The following is a 16907-nucleotide window of genomic DNA, read 5'->3' on the forward strand; positions in this document are numbered from 1 at the left end:
GCTGGGCCCCTAGGGTGTATTTCATGAGCCTGCCTCAGGGAGGAAGGCCCAGATATCAACAAGCATTAGGAGCCTAAATACCCTTGAGGATCTAGGCTGAACTGTGTAAATCCATCCTTAGCAAGGGGAGAGTAGCCTTCGGAGGGCTTTTGCCTGGCTGAGCAGTTACCAACACGGGCCAAGCTCCGTATCCCAGTGCCTGAGCCTTCCCATTCCCCCCTATGAGAGACCCTCACACGTTGTAGCATCAAAGTGACCCTCACAGCACAGAGAACCCCTGGGAATCAAAAGGGCACCGCCCGGCCCCTGCTCAGGGCAGAGCCTTGCAGGACACGGCAAAAGGCAGGGGAAGGGATCACTGCCTGTTACATTTCATCCCAAGCTGCTTCCCAAACCAGCCTCACACCATGGAGTTCAAAACTGCAGCCATCTCTGGGGTAAAACACAGCAGCTTCTTTAACAGCGCACATCAACATGGCACAACAGCTGAGGCCAGGCCGTGGAGAACATAGGGCCACTGGACAATGCCGGCTGAGTTTGTAATGACTGGGGTTGGACCAAGCCAGGACACCGACCCGACAGTCCCACATCACCTGCATGGCTGCTCCAGCTGCCTCCTTCCATTACGTGCCATCGGCATTTAGGCCTGAGCTTCCCGGTCCGAGTGGGAATAGGAGCCAGGGGAAGCGAGCGCTCAGGCCTGGGCGTTTAGAAATCTGCCCCTTGGGCCACAGATGAAAGTGCTGATGAGGTGCTAGAAAATCTGTTAACCACATTTTTCCACCCGCTCAGCAGGTTTGGTGTTGAGCTTTCGGCAGCCGCCTGAAGCCTGCGTAGTGCTGGAGAGGAAACCCTGCTTCTGCTCACACCACCCGGCCTCCAGGAGCAGCAGCGCCAGGCACTGGAGCCAGCGCTCTGGGGCTCGGTGCACAGGCCGAGGGCGTTGCTTTTCCCAGCACGCCTTGCTAGCTGCTCTCCCTTGGCAGCCTCAACAAAGGGAGCTCCTGAGCGTCGCCTCCTTCCATCAGCTCCAGCTTCCTCCTCCACCGCCGGCTCCACTCCGCTTCTAGAAACGAGAGGCTCTTCTCCAGCCCTAGAGCAGGCAGGGCCTGGGCCAGTGGCCCTGCGCTGCCCCGCCCGGGGGCCCAGAGGGAGCGGATTGCTCACGCCCAGCGGCCTCTTCAGCTCCTGGGCTTCTCCGCTGCAGCTGCCACCGAGGGAGATGATGATGGGCCAATTGTGCTAGGGGTGTTGGGAGGCTCTCTGGGCCTGTCCCCTAGCGAGGCTGGGCAAAGCTCGCAGGCAGGGCTCAAAGAAAGGGGGGACTTCGCACGCACCCCATTGGGCCTGATCGAAGCCAATGGAAAGGTTTGGGTCAGGCCCTTCGGCACGAACCCAGGGCTCACACGGAACAGCAGCTGCTCCTGGGTTTCTTTCAGTGACGTGTTGCTGCACGAATTGGTGAAACCACCAGGAGCAAAGGCTGCTGCTTAGCTTGTCCGAGGCCAGTCCTGTGCGGGGAGGAGCCGAGGGTGGGGCATGCCATACACATCGCTCCTGCCCCGCTGGGCCAGCTCTGTCCTCAGCCCAGGTCACAGCTGGGCCTTGTGACAAGTCCTTCCCTGCTCAGCTTTAGAGTGCTGAAAACCTGCCCGATTTATTGGTCACCCTTCACCGGAACTGCAGATTTCCCCGGGTCGGAGCAAGTCACTGGGATTCTAGTTACTGAACAAAGCAGCTGCAGCGGCGCTGGGGCTGAGCGGTTCTCCGGCTAACTGCACCTGGGGAATGAGATGCCCTCCTTGTGCGCCCTGGTTACTGCATCACACCGCCAGGCTGGGACTGTCCAAGGCCCCTATGCCTCACTGATCTGTTGCCCAGCTCCCAGCTCTGGTGTGCCACAGGCCCCAGAGCCAGCTGGCTTGGGAGGAAGGACCCAGCTGGCGGGAGGGCAGCACTGGCTATACCCGCGACTCTTCACAAATAGATAATGGCCGGGAGGCAGGCATACTCAGGCCCGATGCTGAGACGAGGCATGAGCTATCCAATGGTGAGTGGGGGCAACTGTATTTATGGGTTTGGCTCCACGCAGGGCCTCCGGGGTCTAGTACAGACACTGATGCTCAACCTCTGCCCCACAGCAGAAGGGGGGGTCCAGGGACCCCACACAGAGCAGTGACCCAGTATGGGGCTGGCAAGGCCTGCGGACAAGGGGGTGGCTGGCCAGACTCCAGGCGGCCAGGTTAGTCAGCGTGGCCCCCAAGAGAGTTTTTCGGGGCCCCTGGAGCGGGGTCCTTCACTTGCTCCAGGGGGCCCGGAAAACTTGCGGGGCTGGGCCCCCGAGTTTCTTCCGCTCCTGGTCTTTGCCGGCGGGGGGATCCTTCTGCTCCGGGGGGAAGGACCCCCCACCAGCGAATTACCGCCGAAGCGGGACCTGCCACTGAAGTGCAACCCGGTCTTCAGCGTTAATTCAGCTCCGTTCCGGGACCCACCGCCGAAGTGTCCCGAAGACCCGCGGCAGGGATCCCCCGCCACAAAATTGCCACCGAAGAGCGGGCTGCACTTCGGCGGCGGGTCCCGCTTCGGCGGTAATTCGCCAGCGGAGGGCCCCCGCCACGGGTCTTCGGGGCACTTCGGCGGCGGGTCCCGGAACGGAAGGCCCCCCTGCCGCCGAACAGGGCCGGCTCTAGAATTTCGACACACGGGGGGCGCCCTGCCGCTTACCGGTCCCGCGGCTCCAGTGGACCTCCCGCAGGCATGGCTGCGGATGCTCCACTGGAGCCATGGGACCAGCGGACCCTCCGCAGGCACGCCTGTGGGAGGTCCACCGGAGCCGCCTGCCGCCAATGGCCGCAGGCCCCCAGAATCCTCTGGGCGGCCCTGCCCCCACAGGGCTCTGCACCCCAGACTGAAGCGACTATCGGCCAGCATGTGAAACAGAAGAGGTGTCAGTTGTCTGGAACACAGCGCAGAACAGTTCTTGCTGTCACAGGAATCAGGAAGGTTCAGCAAAGTCCATCTTGGGAGAGATCCAGAGCCCTAGGCTCTCCCCCCGAGTCCCAATCCAGGAGACCGCCTCGCTTCCAGCAGCCCAACCCTAGTCATGCCCAGTTGCCCCTCCTCCATCCTTTGTCTCTTTCCCAGGCAAACTGGTCACCTGGCCTCCATGTCTTTCTTTGTTCTCCAACTCCTTCGGCTGGCTGCTTGCCGAGGATGGGCCCCGGCCATCAGTTGCCAGGATACAGAGTGTCCGGCCATTGTCTGGGTGCTGGCAGCTACCCACTAGGGGTTCTGCAATGATCATGCACCTCTGTCCCACCAGCTAGATATTTATGCAACACATTGGGGAAACTGAGGGACACACAGTACTCATACAAAACATGAAGAAAGTTCCCAGTTCATCACAGCTTGTCCTGGCCCCTCCCACCAACAGAGGTCCCTCACCTCGCCGAGAGGCAGTAGCTAGATCAACGGAAGGATGTAGCGCTGTCTACACGGGGACTTAGATCGGCTTAATGGCGCTGCTCAGGGGTGTAGATTTTTCATCCTCCCCCAACTGACCTAACTGTCTAGTGTAGACTAGGCCTGAGTCAAGGCAATGTGGCTGGAGTTCACGGGGCATTAAGTTCCTCAAAAGAAACAGCCGTGGGCATGTGACTGGCTTCCCACGCTCACCAGCCAGCCACAGCCTCAGCCCCCTCGTCAAGCAGGCGGTTCCCATTTCACAGGAAGGGAACAAAAAGAGCAGTGGCAGCGCACACCTTCCTCACGCCGGGTTCTCTCAGTGGCCATCCCAGGCCCCTGGTTCCTCTGTGAACTCTCCCCAGCATGGCTAGCAGACAGCAAGTGCCCTAACCAGTCAGTGGTGAGCACGCACTGAGCTGGCAGGGCGGGGCCGGTAGCTGCATTCCAGCCTGCTCTCCGGCCAGGAGCAACGCCGCTGGCGGATTTTCCAGGGGATGTCTCCTCTTCAGGCAACAGCTCAGTTCATCCGGTTGACGGTCTCGCCAACAAAATGGAGGTGATGGTATCAGCTCTCAGATCCAAGAGAACAGCGTGACGCTTCAGACTGGGCGAAGCGGCTCCAAGACTGTGGAAGGGGAGCCAGAGGGTGGAAGTCTGGGGTCTGGTGCATTTATGAGTTCCGTATCAGATCCTGCATTGTCTGCCACAAGGACTTCCACCCTCCCCTCAGTTTCAGTGCTCAGATGGGCCCTGCAGACTTCTCCCAGAATAAAGAACTGTCGGTGGCTCAGCTAACAGACCCCCCACCCACGGCCCCATCCCCTCCCCCTCGAATGGATTTCAGTGGGTTACTTGCTTGCATCAGAGCGCAGGGTTGTCCCTAGGTTGGCGAAATCAGCCCTCAGTGCCAGCCAGTTCCGCACACGGGCTTGTCAAATGGTTCTCAGGAAGTGAATTGAAATTACAAAAGTTTGCATAATATTCTTAGCGTGGGGGCCAATGTAACTACAGCTACCCTATCCCGCGGGCTTGCTGTCGGCAGCGGCAGGGACAGCTATTCGTGAGAGTGCTAGGAGCTTATAGATGATCACGCTTGTTTTAAGCATAAAGCTGAGGGTCCTCAGACACTGCGTGGCAACCAAGTCAAACACCTTCTGTGTTGCATTCACAGAGCACCATTCATTCTGACGGAGCCCAGTGAGCTTTGCAAACATACATGGACAGAGATGGAGATTTTCAAAGCAGCCTAGGGGACCTCAACACATGTTTAGATACGTGTCTAAACCTTCTAGGCTGCTCTGAAATTCTCAACCGCCCCACACAGAGCACTTTGTAAAGCACAGGAATGCAGCCATCTCTGGGATGAGACACGGCAACCACTTCACAGCCCACAGCAACGCTGCACAAAGGTTTAGGACAGGAAGCACAGAGGCCCTCAGGAATGATGCTGGGCAGAGGGCTGTGCCCCCACACACTCTGGCAGTGGGGGCAGAGGGAGGGTGGCTGAGTTTCCATAGGGTAGATTTCTGGGACAGGTAAGTGCCCACCCTCAGTAGCAGCCGTAGCCTCTGTGCCCAGGCATTTTCCCGGCCTAGCCCAGCCGCTCCCCTGGCCCAGCTCACCTGAACTGCGGGTTGTTGATGAGGCTCCTGATGGCTGCGGCGAAGGCAGCCGCGTCCCCCTCCACGACGGCTGAGCTGGCGCAGGCCATGGCCTGGGGTGGCGACCAAGGCAGGCGGGAGGGAGCTGGGCTGAGCGTGTGGCAGAGAGAGCCTGCCAAGTTCAGCCTCAGCCAGGGCTGCCCCGGCCTGCGGGTCACTATCTCGCTCAGCGCCTTGCCGAGAGCTGGCAGGAACAGGAGGGAGCAAGGCCAGAGACGGGGAGGAGGCCCCTGCTGCGAGCAACAGAACTCATCACTAAGGAAACCGGCAGCTGCCCAGCTCCAAAAATCCAGCGGCTGCCGACGGGGTGTGTGGGAAACCCGTGAGCCTGAACCAAGAGGAGCAGGGTCAGAGTCTAGAGCGAGGCAGCCAGATGGCCCGGGGTCCAAGCCGAGGAAAGGCAGCAAAGCAGAGGGGAGTGGAAGCGGCGAGACAGGCATTCTGCAGGGGCTGATAATCACGCGGCGGGGGCCAGCTGGAGGGTGACGGGAAAACAGCTGGAAAATCACACCCCCCAGCATCTTGCCAGAGCCAGCCACGGTCTCTGAGCTCAGCAGTTGCTCAGCCTTGGAACTGAAGGGCTGGTCCGCGGCCAGCTCCTGGGGTGAAGCTATGGAGCCCCACCCATCGTTCAGGCCGGCTGGATAGCTGCTGGCACTTCCAGGGGCCCTGCAGACTCTTAGCTCCCAAAAGTAGGGCAAAGTCACAGCCAGGGTCACAGACAGCATGCGTGGGTGCATGGGCATGCACCTTCACTGTGGCATTCTCTGGGCCAGTGCTTGGAGCGGGGCCAGGCCTCCAGGGGAGATCCCGGTGCTTCAGGAAGTGGTGGGGTGTTCTCATGGGAGTCCTTGAAAGCCCAGAGGAAGTCTACATACGCCAGGCCTGTGCCCCTCTTGGCTAGCAATAGCCCGCAGTGCTACAGCAGAGGGGCCCGCGCTCAACACTAAAGCTCTGTCTCCAGCCTCCCCTGCCTGGGTTTTGTCCCCGAGAAGCTGGAACTGAGGCAGCCACTGAGCTTTGCCAGTCCCCTTGCGGCCGGACGATGGAGGGAGAGCGGGGGTGCAGCTGCTTGGACGAAGGATCTTTTTGTGCCATCTGGGGGGTGAGCTGTAAGGAGCCAGGGGCCATGTGGCAGAGAAAGCAGCCTTGCGACGACCGGCCTTGAGTCGCTGCAGGTACTGCTAATGCGAAAGGCAGCCCAGCTGCCATCCTGCACCCAAGCCCACGTTCACGCACGCCCGACCCTGGAACCGAGGCCACGCTGCTGGGCGCTTCCTCGCACCACTCCAAGGGCTGGGGCCACCCCTGTAGCAATGCAGCTCCCTGTCTCCTGACGCTGCTTCGGCGTGTCAGCAGTGAGTCCCAGTGGGGGCTGACATGGCAAAGGAGCATTGCAGCCACCCCTCGTCCTCGCCAGCCTTCCCATGTGGCATCCCACCAGGAGCACACCTGTTCCCCCTCCCTTTCAGCAAATGCCCGGCAGCCTGGCAGAGGCCCTGGATTGCCACTAGCACACCCGTGGCTCCCGGGTGCAGCGCTCCTTTGCAGGGGACACGACCGACCCAGGTGATGCAGTGCCAACACTGATGGTCAGTGGGATAGGCTGGAAGGAGCCAGCTGGGGCCTCAATGAGCTGTGACCCTGCCACCTGCCCTCAGACTGTGCCCTCAGGAACGAGCGGTGCCTGGGCTGTGACCCTTAGGGGCAGGGGGCTGCTCTGTTGAACATCTGGAGGGAAGAGATCAGACCGGTCCTGGTGCAGAACTCTCCTGTTCACAGAAGTCTGTCCACACCAAAGCAGGGCTGGAGGAAGGCGAAAGCACTTCAGGCTCGTGCCAACTCCTGGTGCCTCGTGTCCAGATAAGAATCTCAGCATTCACTAGAAAAAAAATTGTTCCCCACCCTCATGGCTGCAAAGAAATATTTGACATGTGACCTGACTGTAACTGACACCTGCCTGAGTCTGCAGACAACCTGAAACAGTCACTCCAAGTAGGTGTGACCCGCCCCATTCATCTTACCCTTGAAACGTGCTGCCACCCTAGTGAGAAACAAAGACATGATTATGGGGGGTACCCCCTTTGGGGTGTCTGTAGGAACCCAGATTGCTTGAAATTTGGATTTGTTCCTTTCCCCTCTCTCCCTCATCTCCAGTCTTTGGTTCAGGTCTGAATTCAGTGACCCACTGCAGGCAAGAGCAGAGTCCACCTTGAGCCTTCTGTCAGCTACGGTGATCAGAGCCCTATAATTACGTGAGGTGAGAGTGAGCCCACAAGGCCATTCACTCCTCTCCTCACTGGTTTAGTGCATTAAACGAACAAATCATCACCAATACAAGCTAGGCTGGAAGCATGAGGGTGATCAAACTTCATGCTTCAGGGCAGAAGATAATCGCCAGTGAGGGGACAGGAGGAAATCTCACAATGAGGTGAATCATGGCATGAGAGGCGGCCCTGTCTTCCTTCAAACCATCCAGCTCTGACCCATGTTGAAGGCAGGACAGTGGGCTGGATGGTGTATTCTTCTGTTCTGCAACTTCAGGAAGCAGAACGCTGGACTGAGTGAACTGTGCCAGGGGAGGAGCTCCTGCCGCATGGTCCTAGATTTGCCTGCTCACGGGCTCTGTGATGGGCGCCTTGGCCACGTGAGGAAGTGTAAGACATGCTGCCTGAGGCTGCCCCTATTCAAGAGGAACCACTTGTGTTCTGGGCTAGTGTGAACAGCACCTAGTGCAGTGGGGTTCTGGTCTGTGACAAGAGCGCCGATGTGCTATGGGAATACAAATTATAACTAATAATTAAAGGGACACACTCTGCTTGATAGCACACCTCAGTAACACGTGTCCTTCCCTGGGTCACAAACAACACTTCAGATTATCAAAGAGGAAAGAATTTTAGAAACCCATTGAGCTTTTCTCTAGTTCTGCTGTTTGGTCACCCTGCGTGTCACTTTTTTTGGCCAATAAAAGAGAATGAAATCCCGGTCACTGTTCTCAGGGTTCTGGGAGTGCACTGTTGGGTTGCAAACACTTCAGGGAGCAGTTATACATTTAAAAATATCTACTTGGCTCAGATTTTTTTTTAACTAATAGAAACATTTCTACAGGCCTTTAGGTGTTGTACAAGGCTTGTTTGTACAAAGTCTAAATCAGAGGGCAAAGCGGGAGGTGATAGCTTCCCTCTCAAATGCTGATCAGGATGCAGCTAGCTAGATACAGGCCACAAAACAATCATACACCAGAAGAATCGGTTCTTTAGCGTTTACACACGCAGTCACTCCCTGTGTTCAGGGCAGTTTGTTCACACACTCAGTGCTACAGGGAGGGGGGAGACCTAAGTAGCTAGACTAGGTAGCTAGACAGATATAGATTTGGTGTTGGGGTTTGTCACTTTCTTAAATGAATCCCCAAAGAGAGAACATGTGTGTTCGGCAGAATGCAGAGGAGAGCTCCCGGTACCGGGCAGTGAAGAGTTAAAGCTATTCTGCGTGAGGGCCAAAGGATTGCAGAGTCACATAGCAACACCGAATGTTTCACTACAAAATAAACACAATGCCTGTCATTTGTGGGCAGCGTCCCTACTACACAATGTCCCAGCCCCTCCTGGAAAGTCACACAGGAGCTGACGGGGAAAGGTAGGTCTGGCGGTGAAGAAATCAATGGCCAGGCAATGACTCCAGCTCAGGAGAGTCATGGTGGGGCAAGAGGAGAGGGCTGAGACTGGACTGAGTGGGTGGGAGCAGTGGCATGGATGTGACCAGGTAGATGGATGGATGTGACTGGGCAGGTTGGAGGAAGCCAGGAGCATCGGAGAGGACCGAGGTCAGGGGATGCAGTGAGGGAGGGCAGAGGGGCTGCAGGACAAAGCACCGTGGAGATTCAAAGGGCAGGGTGAGCAAGCAGGAAGGATGCGTGGGGACGATGTCTGGGAGGATGCACCGGGTGATGCCTGGGAGGCACTAGTCCTGGGAAGCTTTGCAAACCAGGCCGCGCAATTCTGAATTGAATTCTCATGGAGGCTGGCGTGAGAGGGTCCAGGTCCTCCGAGCCAGAGATCAGTGGGGCCGTGGCATCCCGAAGTCTCTGAAGTGCAGCTAGTGGAGATAAAGGAAAGCATGAAAGGTGCTATGATAGCCAGGGCAGGACGTGATTGAGAGAGGAATACGGCTCTGATTAGAAGCAGGGTCGAGGCCAGGATCCATTCCCGAGAGCGGCAGGGGACTTGGAGACCAGGGACAAGAGCTACCTAAAGTGAGCCCTGGTTTTGGGTGCCTGGCTTGAGACCCCCTAAAGCCCTGGTCCTCTGGAAATCGAGGCCTTTGTGTCTACTCACCCCTTCTGACACTGTTGGCCAAAGCAACGAGGGAGGAAAAAGGCGTCTGGGGTGAAGTGGGACTCCCAGGTTCCTGCTCTCTGCTAGGGCTGGGCAAGGAGAGGGGCCAGGGACATGCTGGCACTAGTGGATATTTAGGTCTATGGCAGAGAGGTGAGGGAGTGTCCTGATGTGGGGGAGGGCCAAAGTCAAGTGGTGAGTAAGGAGGGGCCTGTAACAACAGCCCTGCGTGCTGGGAAGGAAGGTGGAACTTCCTTGGCTGCCAGCCCTGGACACGTGACATGGGTCAGGGTACAAGACAGCGGTACCCCCGGCACATGGCAAGGGCTGGTACCGGCTCCCTCCGGGGCCTGCTGCTCCTTTAAAAAGAAAAAAATGGTAAGTAAACCTGCATCTCACCTCAAACCGAGGCCCCAGTCCTGCCATTAGATCTACGCGGGTCAGGTCTGGGCACAGGAGGGTGCCTGCTGGAATCCGATCCCAGGATTAGGGCCTGGGAGTCAGGGCTGGAGGTGGGGGTAGGTGACCTGTCAGCCCCTGCCAGAGGAGGGAATGGGACAGCCTGGCCTTGCCTTGTAGCAAGCAAACCTTGCTGCCTAAAACGCCACAAAATTCAGGAGAGAAAGAAGGGGAAAACCCAGGACTTCAGAGAAATTGCACAGGCAACACAGTCCGGATTGGAGCCTGCCCAGCCCTGTCTGCCCTGCCCCCACCCTTTTGAAGACTCTTGCATTGAACTGTCACATCAAACGGGCCAATGATTTACCGCAGTGGGGGGAATTATTAAGCCAGCAGGCAGGGGCAGGGGCCTCCAGGGAGTGCACAGCAAGCCAGTGCAAGTGCTGGCGAGATAATGGGCATTAACACTCTTCCCTGGGATATCTCCACTCACAGATCCAGGGGAAGGTGACCCTGCCCGCAATCCCGCAGCCCCGTCGGAGCGGGTGGCACTGCCAGGTCAGGTCATGCCGGAGACTTGCCTGCTGAAGTGACACCACAAATTCCTTTCGCCCCACCCTGGCCCACTGCATTTGGGCTGTTTCCAAGTGAAGGATCCATTATTAATTGCAGGCTCGTTTATTTTCTAGTCATTGCAAAGAAAAAGCAAATGACAGTGAAGCTCAGAAATAACATTGCCCTGGCTTCCATTGTAACTCGCCTGCATGCAGATGGATCCTCGTTTTCTGTGAAAATGCCCCAGCGCAGATGGGACACGGGCAGCGAGGTGTCCTGGTTATTTATTTGTTCCCACTGCATTGCCTAGAGTAACTGAGCCTTCCGGGACTGTGAATGCCCACCCGCCCCCATGCATAAGGGACGTGAGCTGGCACCCGTTGGAGTCAACAGTGAAGCTCCCGCTGAATTTGCCAGTGGAGTATCAGGCACTGGGAGATCCCACCTGGGTCCCAGCCTACATCCATACTCAGAGCTGGAGGTGGGGCACCCAACCCAAGTAGGGTGAGAGTGAGCAGGCTCGGCAGGATGGGCCGTGGTGAGCCGTGGGCAAGGCTAGCCGCCCCAAGTGAAAATGCACTGAGACCCCATGGGTAGCTCCAGGACAGCTAGGGCGAGTTTGTCTCCTGGGGCTAGGAATCTCGCCACCAGTGTAGACACAGCCTGGTGGCTTGTACTCACCTGCTCCCCGACCCCATGAACCAGGCGCACTGCAAGGCTGTGGTCTCTGCCTTTATATCCAGGGCATTTGCAACTGACTCAAAGGGCAGGGAGACTCCTGCCCCTTGGAAAGATGAAGCAGGCGCGCTTTAGTGGCTACATATTCTCTCAATGTCGCCCCCCAGAAATGAGCATGCTCTTTGCATGGGCCAGGTTAAAACTCAGCTGAACAAAGCACTAGAGAATATGTGTGCATTGACCCCAGAGGAACGTCCTTCCTGGCTCCTGTGCGTCTCTGGCTGGAAGTTGTTTCTTATTAGTGCATTTAAAGAGGGAAAACCCCCAAACGTGCCCATCTCTGCTGGACAACCCACGTCGGTAACGGTGAATGGCACTGAAAACTGGGAGAGGAGTGTTAACAACAAGAGGGTGATGGGTGTATTTCAGTGAAGGTCTTGGGCATGGTCCAGCTCAGGCCCCAGAGGATCCACTCCTTAGTCCAACTCTCCTGCCACCTGGCGTAAGGGTGAGAGACTTCCCGTATCCAGCGAGGTCGGAACAGCCCAGAAAGTCAGCCTCCCTCCTTGGCACTTCTGCTTCTTGACTCTGGGCAGAAGTTGAGAGGTGCAGCAGCATCCGTGACAATGAAACCCCAGGGGCAAGCTAGCCAGACTCCCACCCCCCTCCACGTAAGGAGAGAGAATGTTGGGTCAGGGCTTGTTCTGTCCACGCCAGTTTTCCGGCTTCCATTTCATAGGTTTTCAGTCACAAAGGCACCAGATACCATGGTGATGGGCCTGAGGAGTCTAAAATAGGAAATCTCTTGTCAAAGCCAAGGGAGCTGGCGCTCCATTTAAAATGCCCTAGTCACATGCAACGGGACCATCCTCCAGACCTTAGTTACATCCCTTTGACTGAGTTATTGTCCTTTCTTGGAGGCCCTTGTCTTCACTGCCCTTGGCACAGCTGTTCTGTACACGTCTCCCAAAGTGAAAGGGGATCAGCTCTTGGCCATCCTCCCACCAAGCGGCCTGTCAAACGTACCAGCCCCTGGGAGCACTCACACTGGCTCCTCTTGCCTGGGTCTCTCCGGAGACGTTTGGCTCGCCGTGGAATGCAGCGACTTGGGGGCAGTGTAAATACGAGCGAACCAGAATAGAAACTGCCTTGAGATAACAAGCTAAAGCTACAGGGGCTGAGGAGTTGCCTGATGTGTCTATGAATTAACTCGGACCTTCCTGGCTTTTGTGAGCGTTATCCCCAGAGCAGCACGGAGAGCGATTCCCAGGGAACGCACGTAGCGGAGGCCAGGGCACTTAGCGGGAGGCAGCTCTGGTGCCAGGGTTCCTGCGCTATGCGGGTTGGAAGCAGGAGCCACTCGCTCAGGCTTGCTGATGGCCCCAGACACTTTGCTAAGACATTCCAGGGCTATGGAACATGCTTCGAGGTCTCGCTGCACCAGGGAGATGGCCCCTTGTTCCAATGGTTGTCAGTACCAGGTCCACCCAGGTCCCCGTCCCCATTTGGTATTGGAAGCTCCTTGACCATAACAGGACAATGCCATTTCCAGCACCGTTACAGGAAGGCTTTAGGCCCGGGGTCCTGCCTGCCATCGCCCAGGTGGGCAGCGAGCTGGGTGGGTGGTGGAAGTGGAGTAACCTGACAGCACGGCTCTTCTCTTTGCCCAGACCCAGGTGTCACCCCGGGGACATGGCAGGCAAGCCGCTAGCACTGTCCCAGTTCAACCAGGCGGTAGCATCAGAGAACCCAGAGGCCACACGCCTGAGGGCGGGCTCGCTGTCCACCCACCGCAGATCTCACTCGGTGGACAACCCGCCCAGGCCCCTGATGCGGCTGAAGAGCATAGAGGAGGGGAAGCCGCCCTCCCTGCACTCCCGGAGGAGCTCCGTCATGAGCATCACCAATGCCCCCTTCACCAGCCGAAGAAACTCTGTCTCCATGGCAATGGGAGGGAGGCGCCTCTCCATCGGCCCCTGGATGCACAGCGGGCGGGTGAGCTTCTCGGGGCTCCCCCTCTTCCAGCCCATCCGGGAGACGCAGTATGAGAACACCTACAAGACCCGGCCAGACGAAGGCTGCAAATTCAACGCCTGCCGGGCCCAGCAGGCACTGGAATCCACCCTCACCCGTTACCTGGGGGATGCCAAGTACAACCCGTTGACAAGTGGGCAGCTGGCCCAGAGCCTGTCTGAGCTCATCCGCAGCCGCCTGAAGGACCTCACCCCACCCCGCTACAAGCTGGTCTGTAATGTCTTCCTGGGCCAGCAGGGCCAGCAGAGCCTGCAGGTGGCCAGCCGCTGCCTCTGGGACCCAGAGAACGACAGCGTCGCCTCCGCCACCTTCGTCAATGCCTCCCTCTTTGCCGTGGCCACGGTGCACGGGCTGTACTTCGAGTAGCACCTGGGCCAGCACCTGCCAGGAGTGGAGTTCTCCACTCCACCACCGGCACGGCAGGAGAGGCCCAGCCAGAAATAAAGAGAAGCCTGCCCTGACCTTTGGGGCTTGTGTTAACTCACGTGTTTTCTCAACCAGCTGTGGGGCTGGCCAGCAGCACAAGGAAGCCTGGCCTTTGTGCTTTGCTGGTGTGGGGGGGCCTGAGTCAGCAGAGAATGGGCTGCTCTCTAGGTTTCACTCACCCTCAGGGGGTTGCAATGGGGACTGATGTACCAGATAAAGGCCCAGCTGAGCACAGGGCCCCTGTGCCAGGCGCTGTACGACACAGAGGGAGAGCTCAGCATGTGCACTGACCAGGCAGGCAAAGCCGGGGGAGTGGGGACGTTCTGCTCCTTCGCAGAGACAGGAAAGCTCAGATGTTAAGCCTGCCTACAAGGTTTTGATGTCTGGCAATCTCGCCCTAAGGGACTTTCCCCAGGGCACACGGGGAAGCCATAACAGAACTGGGAATTGAAGCCACAGCTCCCGCATCCCCTGCTGGCACCTGAATCATGGCCTGTCCTGCTCGGAAAGCGAGGGCAGAGATTGAGCTCTAGCTGTTCTGAGCAAGGCCCTGGCACCCTCCCAGCCCTGGCTTTCTGGCTACTCCCACAGTAGGAGAGGTTGCTGCTGAGGCCTGAGAACAGGGGCACAGTGGAGGCCCTCCTGCTGCTCCACCTCCACCCAGCCTGCCCTGAGCCACAAGGGATCTGTCTGAGCCAGTGGCCCCAACTCATGTCCATCGGGCCAGAGGGTGACTAGCCCCTAAGGGCAGGCCAAGGACCAGCACAAACCAGAGCGAAGGGTGCTCACAGGCAGACGTTAACACCCTCCCACCCAAGCCCAGGCCTCGGAAGCCTTCCAAAGGGCATGAGTAGAAGGTATGGAGCACCACCCTGGCCTCACGCAGAGCAGGGAACTGGGCACCAGCGAGGTGAGGAGCTTTGCTCCAGGACCCAGCAGCTCTAGGCTCACCAGGAACACTGCCTCCCACTCCCAGAGCCAGAGCACAGGGCCCCAGCTCCTCGTTTGCTGTGTCAGAGCCGCAGCAAGGCCCCGCAGCTCCATCGTCACTAGCCTCCAGCTCGCTCGTGCTGTGCCCGCCGGGGGGCCCAGACAGAGAATAGCTGTGTCACTGCCAGTGGCCTCCCACCCACAGAACAGCCCCTTTGTCTGGACGCTGACAATGCCAGCACAGTGTGCGCGGGCGCCCAGCTGGGAGGAGGCAGGTGCAGCTCATGCTGGCTGTGCTAGCAGGGTCTGCAGGAGCCAGCTCCGGCAAGGAGGGCACTGAGGCAACAGAAACAGGGCAAGGGGTGGCTAAGAAAAGGAGAATCCTGGGGGTGATGACAGCAGCTGCCAGAAATGGCTGGAAAGCTGCAGAGGGGAAGGCACAGCCTGGGGAGGAAGGATGGGCTGGTACTTGGGGAGCAGGGCTAGAGGGACCTGGGTTTGCGGCCCAGCTCAGCAACAGCCACCTCTCACCTTTGAGGGCCCTCAGAAAGTCCCAGTTCCTGGAGGCATGGGGTTACGGGGGCGTCACCACTTCCCCTTCAAAAAGGCAGTTAATTCCCAGCCCTCAAGCGCATGGAGAGAAGCTCAGAGAAAGGAGCTGAGGGGACCTTACGGCTCAGCTAGCGGAAGGCCAGGCTCAGGTCTGAAATCTTGGGACGTTAAGCCCACCTCCGGGTTTTTGAATGCGGGGGGTTGGTGACCTGCTCTCCGCTGGGAACACCCCAGCTCCCACTCCACGCCATGGGGCAGTTCTTCCCTGCCTTGCAGGGTGAAGCCGTTAATCAGCAGCAGGTGTTCGCATTCTAGTGGTGAGAAGCCCCCTCAGTAGCCAGCTGCCCAAAACTCACTGCCCTGCAAGCACTAAGCAAAGGAAACTGGACCTAGGGGGGTGGAGGTTTTTACTTCCCTTGGGGGAGCAGCTAGCACCCCTGGAAGCTGGACCTTCAACCCGGTTACACCCAGCAGCTGAGGGATTTAATGCAAGGCCAGCTGCTCCCAGGCCTCTCGCTTTCAGAGCTCAGGGGCCGGGGAGCAGAGGCTCAGCCCGTTGTCACTGCTCTGCAGCCCAGCACGGGATTAAAGAACTGCACATTCTTGGCTCCTCTCCCAGCTGCTTTCACAAAGGGTAACCCTGGCCCAGGGGCCCTGTTGTGTCCTACCAGCCCTATGAGCCATGGAGGGGGGCTGGCTAGACCTCCCCCTCCCCCCTAGAGCCACAGAAACCAGCCCATCGAGCTCTCAGCAGTAAGTCACTACCTAGCCCTGCCACCAAGGCAGAGCTCAGGCTGACAAGCATCACCCGCTGCCCTGCCAACACACCAAGCACCCTTGCAGTTCCCACAGCAGCCCCCCCTCGTCCCCATCAACCCCTGTCCCCTCTGCCTGCCAGCTCACCTCACTGCCATGGATTGAGAGGGCTCTGAAAACATCAAGTGGCTCAAAAGGCCAGAGCAGGTATCTAGAAACCCAGATCCACCCTGTCCTCCATCCCAGCAGACCAGATCCGAGAATCTTCCCCCGCCCCCGCTTTGGAGAGCACTTTGACCAGCACTCTTTAGCAGGCAATAGCTGAGAAACCTCCTGCCCAAGAGATCTCCTCCCTCCAGCGCCCATTTGCACCTGGTAGGGGCCATGAGCATAGGTGAGGTCCCCCCAGCCTGACCCATGTTCAGCATCCTACAGCAGGGGTTGGAGCAGCATTTTGTATTGATTTTGCTCCAGCAGGTTAGAGGGACAGAAGTTGAGCTTTACTCTGCCACCATTAAAGCAAGAGGGGCCTAAAACCAGTTTTTCATCTCTGCCAGCAATGACAGCCCCTTGCGGGTGGTGGCACGATCAAAGTCCAGCAGCGATCAATCCTGCATAGGTGAGCATGGCCGTGGGGTGTGTAAGACAGCATTGAAAATCAGCACTGGGATGGCACTGATTTTAGGGTGCGGTCTCTCCAGCACCCTTACTCAGCCCCCTCCCATGGGAGCACTAATCCTACCCCAGGCTCCGACTACACCCAGCATTGATGCAGCACGTACAGAGCAGCTGCTAAACAGCACACTAGGGTAGTGCTCCTCTGCTATAATGCACCCTGCACCCATCCTGGGTGCTGTGCTCACCCTCTTCCGGAGGCAGCCTGAGGGCTACTTCCCAGGCAAGAGCAGGAGCAGGAGCTCTAGGAACTGGAGGATACATGCGAGTCAGTCGCATAGGGAAGGTTAATGTCCTCAGTGCACATGCAGACAGGAACCATCTTCAAGCCAGGGGCTGCCTGGCAGGGTGCTGCCCTGCAGCGAGAGAGACGGCACTGCCCCAGCCAGGGCTGAGCTCCCCAAGAAGGCACAGAGAGGGGCGGCAGCAGACCGTGTTTTAT

The 16907-nt window shown here is 58.1% G+C and overlaps 2 protein-coding genes across 2 annotated transcripts in view; one reads left to right on the plus strand and one right to left on the minus strand.

Moving 5' to 3' along the window:
• The window catches only part of BTBD19 (BTB domain containing 19), a 76354-nt gene extending 71178 nt beyond the window's left edge, over nt 1-5176 (minus strand). Inside the window, exon 1 of the mRNA XM_050961235.1 lies at nt 5088-5176. Coding sequence (XP_050817192.1) covers nt 5088-5176 — 89 coding nt within the window. The remainder of the gene's footprint in view (nt 1-5087) is intronic.
• A 3513-nt stretch (nt 5177-8689) lies between these two features.
• On the plus strand, nt 8690-13575 carry DYNLT4 (dynein light chain Tctex-type 4). The gene is made up of 2 exons (XM_050961263.1): nt 8690-8762; nt 12763-13575. Exons 1-2 carry the CDS (start codon nt 8716-8718, stop codon nt 13490-13492), a joined length of 777 nt encoding a protein of 258 aa, XP_050817220.1. The 5' UTR covers nt 8690-8715; the 3' UTR covers nt 13493-13575.
• Nucleotides 13576-16907: the final 3332 nt, after the last annotated feature.

Source organism: Gopherus flavomarginatus, chromosome 7 (genome assembly GCF_025201925.1).
Source record: "Gopherus flavomarginatus isolate rGopFla2 chromosome 7, rGopFla2.mat.asm, whole genome shotgun sequence".
NCBI classification, from domain to species: domain Eukaryota; kingdom Metazoa; phylum Chordata; order Testudines; family Testudinidae; genus Gopherus; species Gopherus flavomarginatus.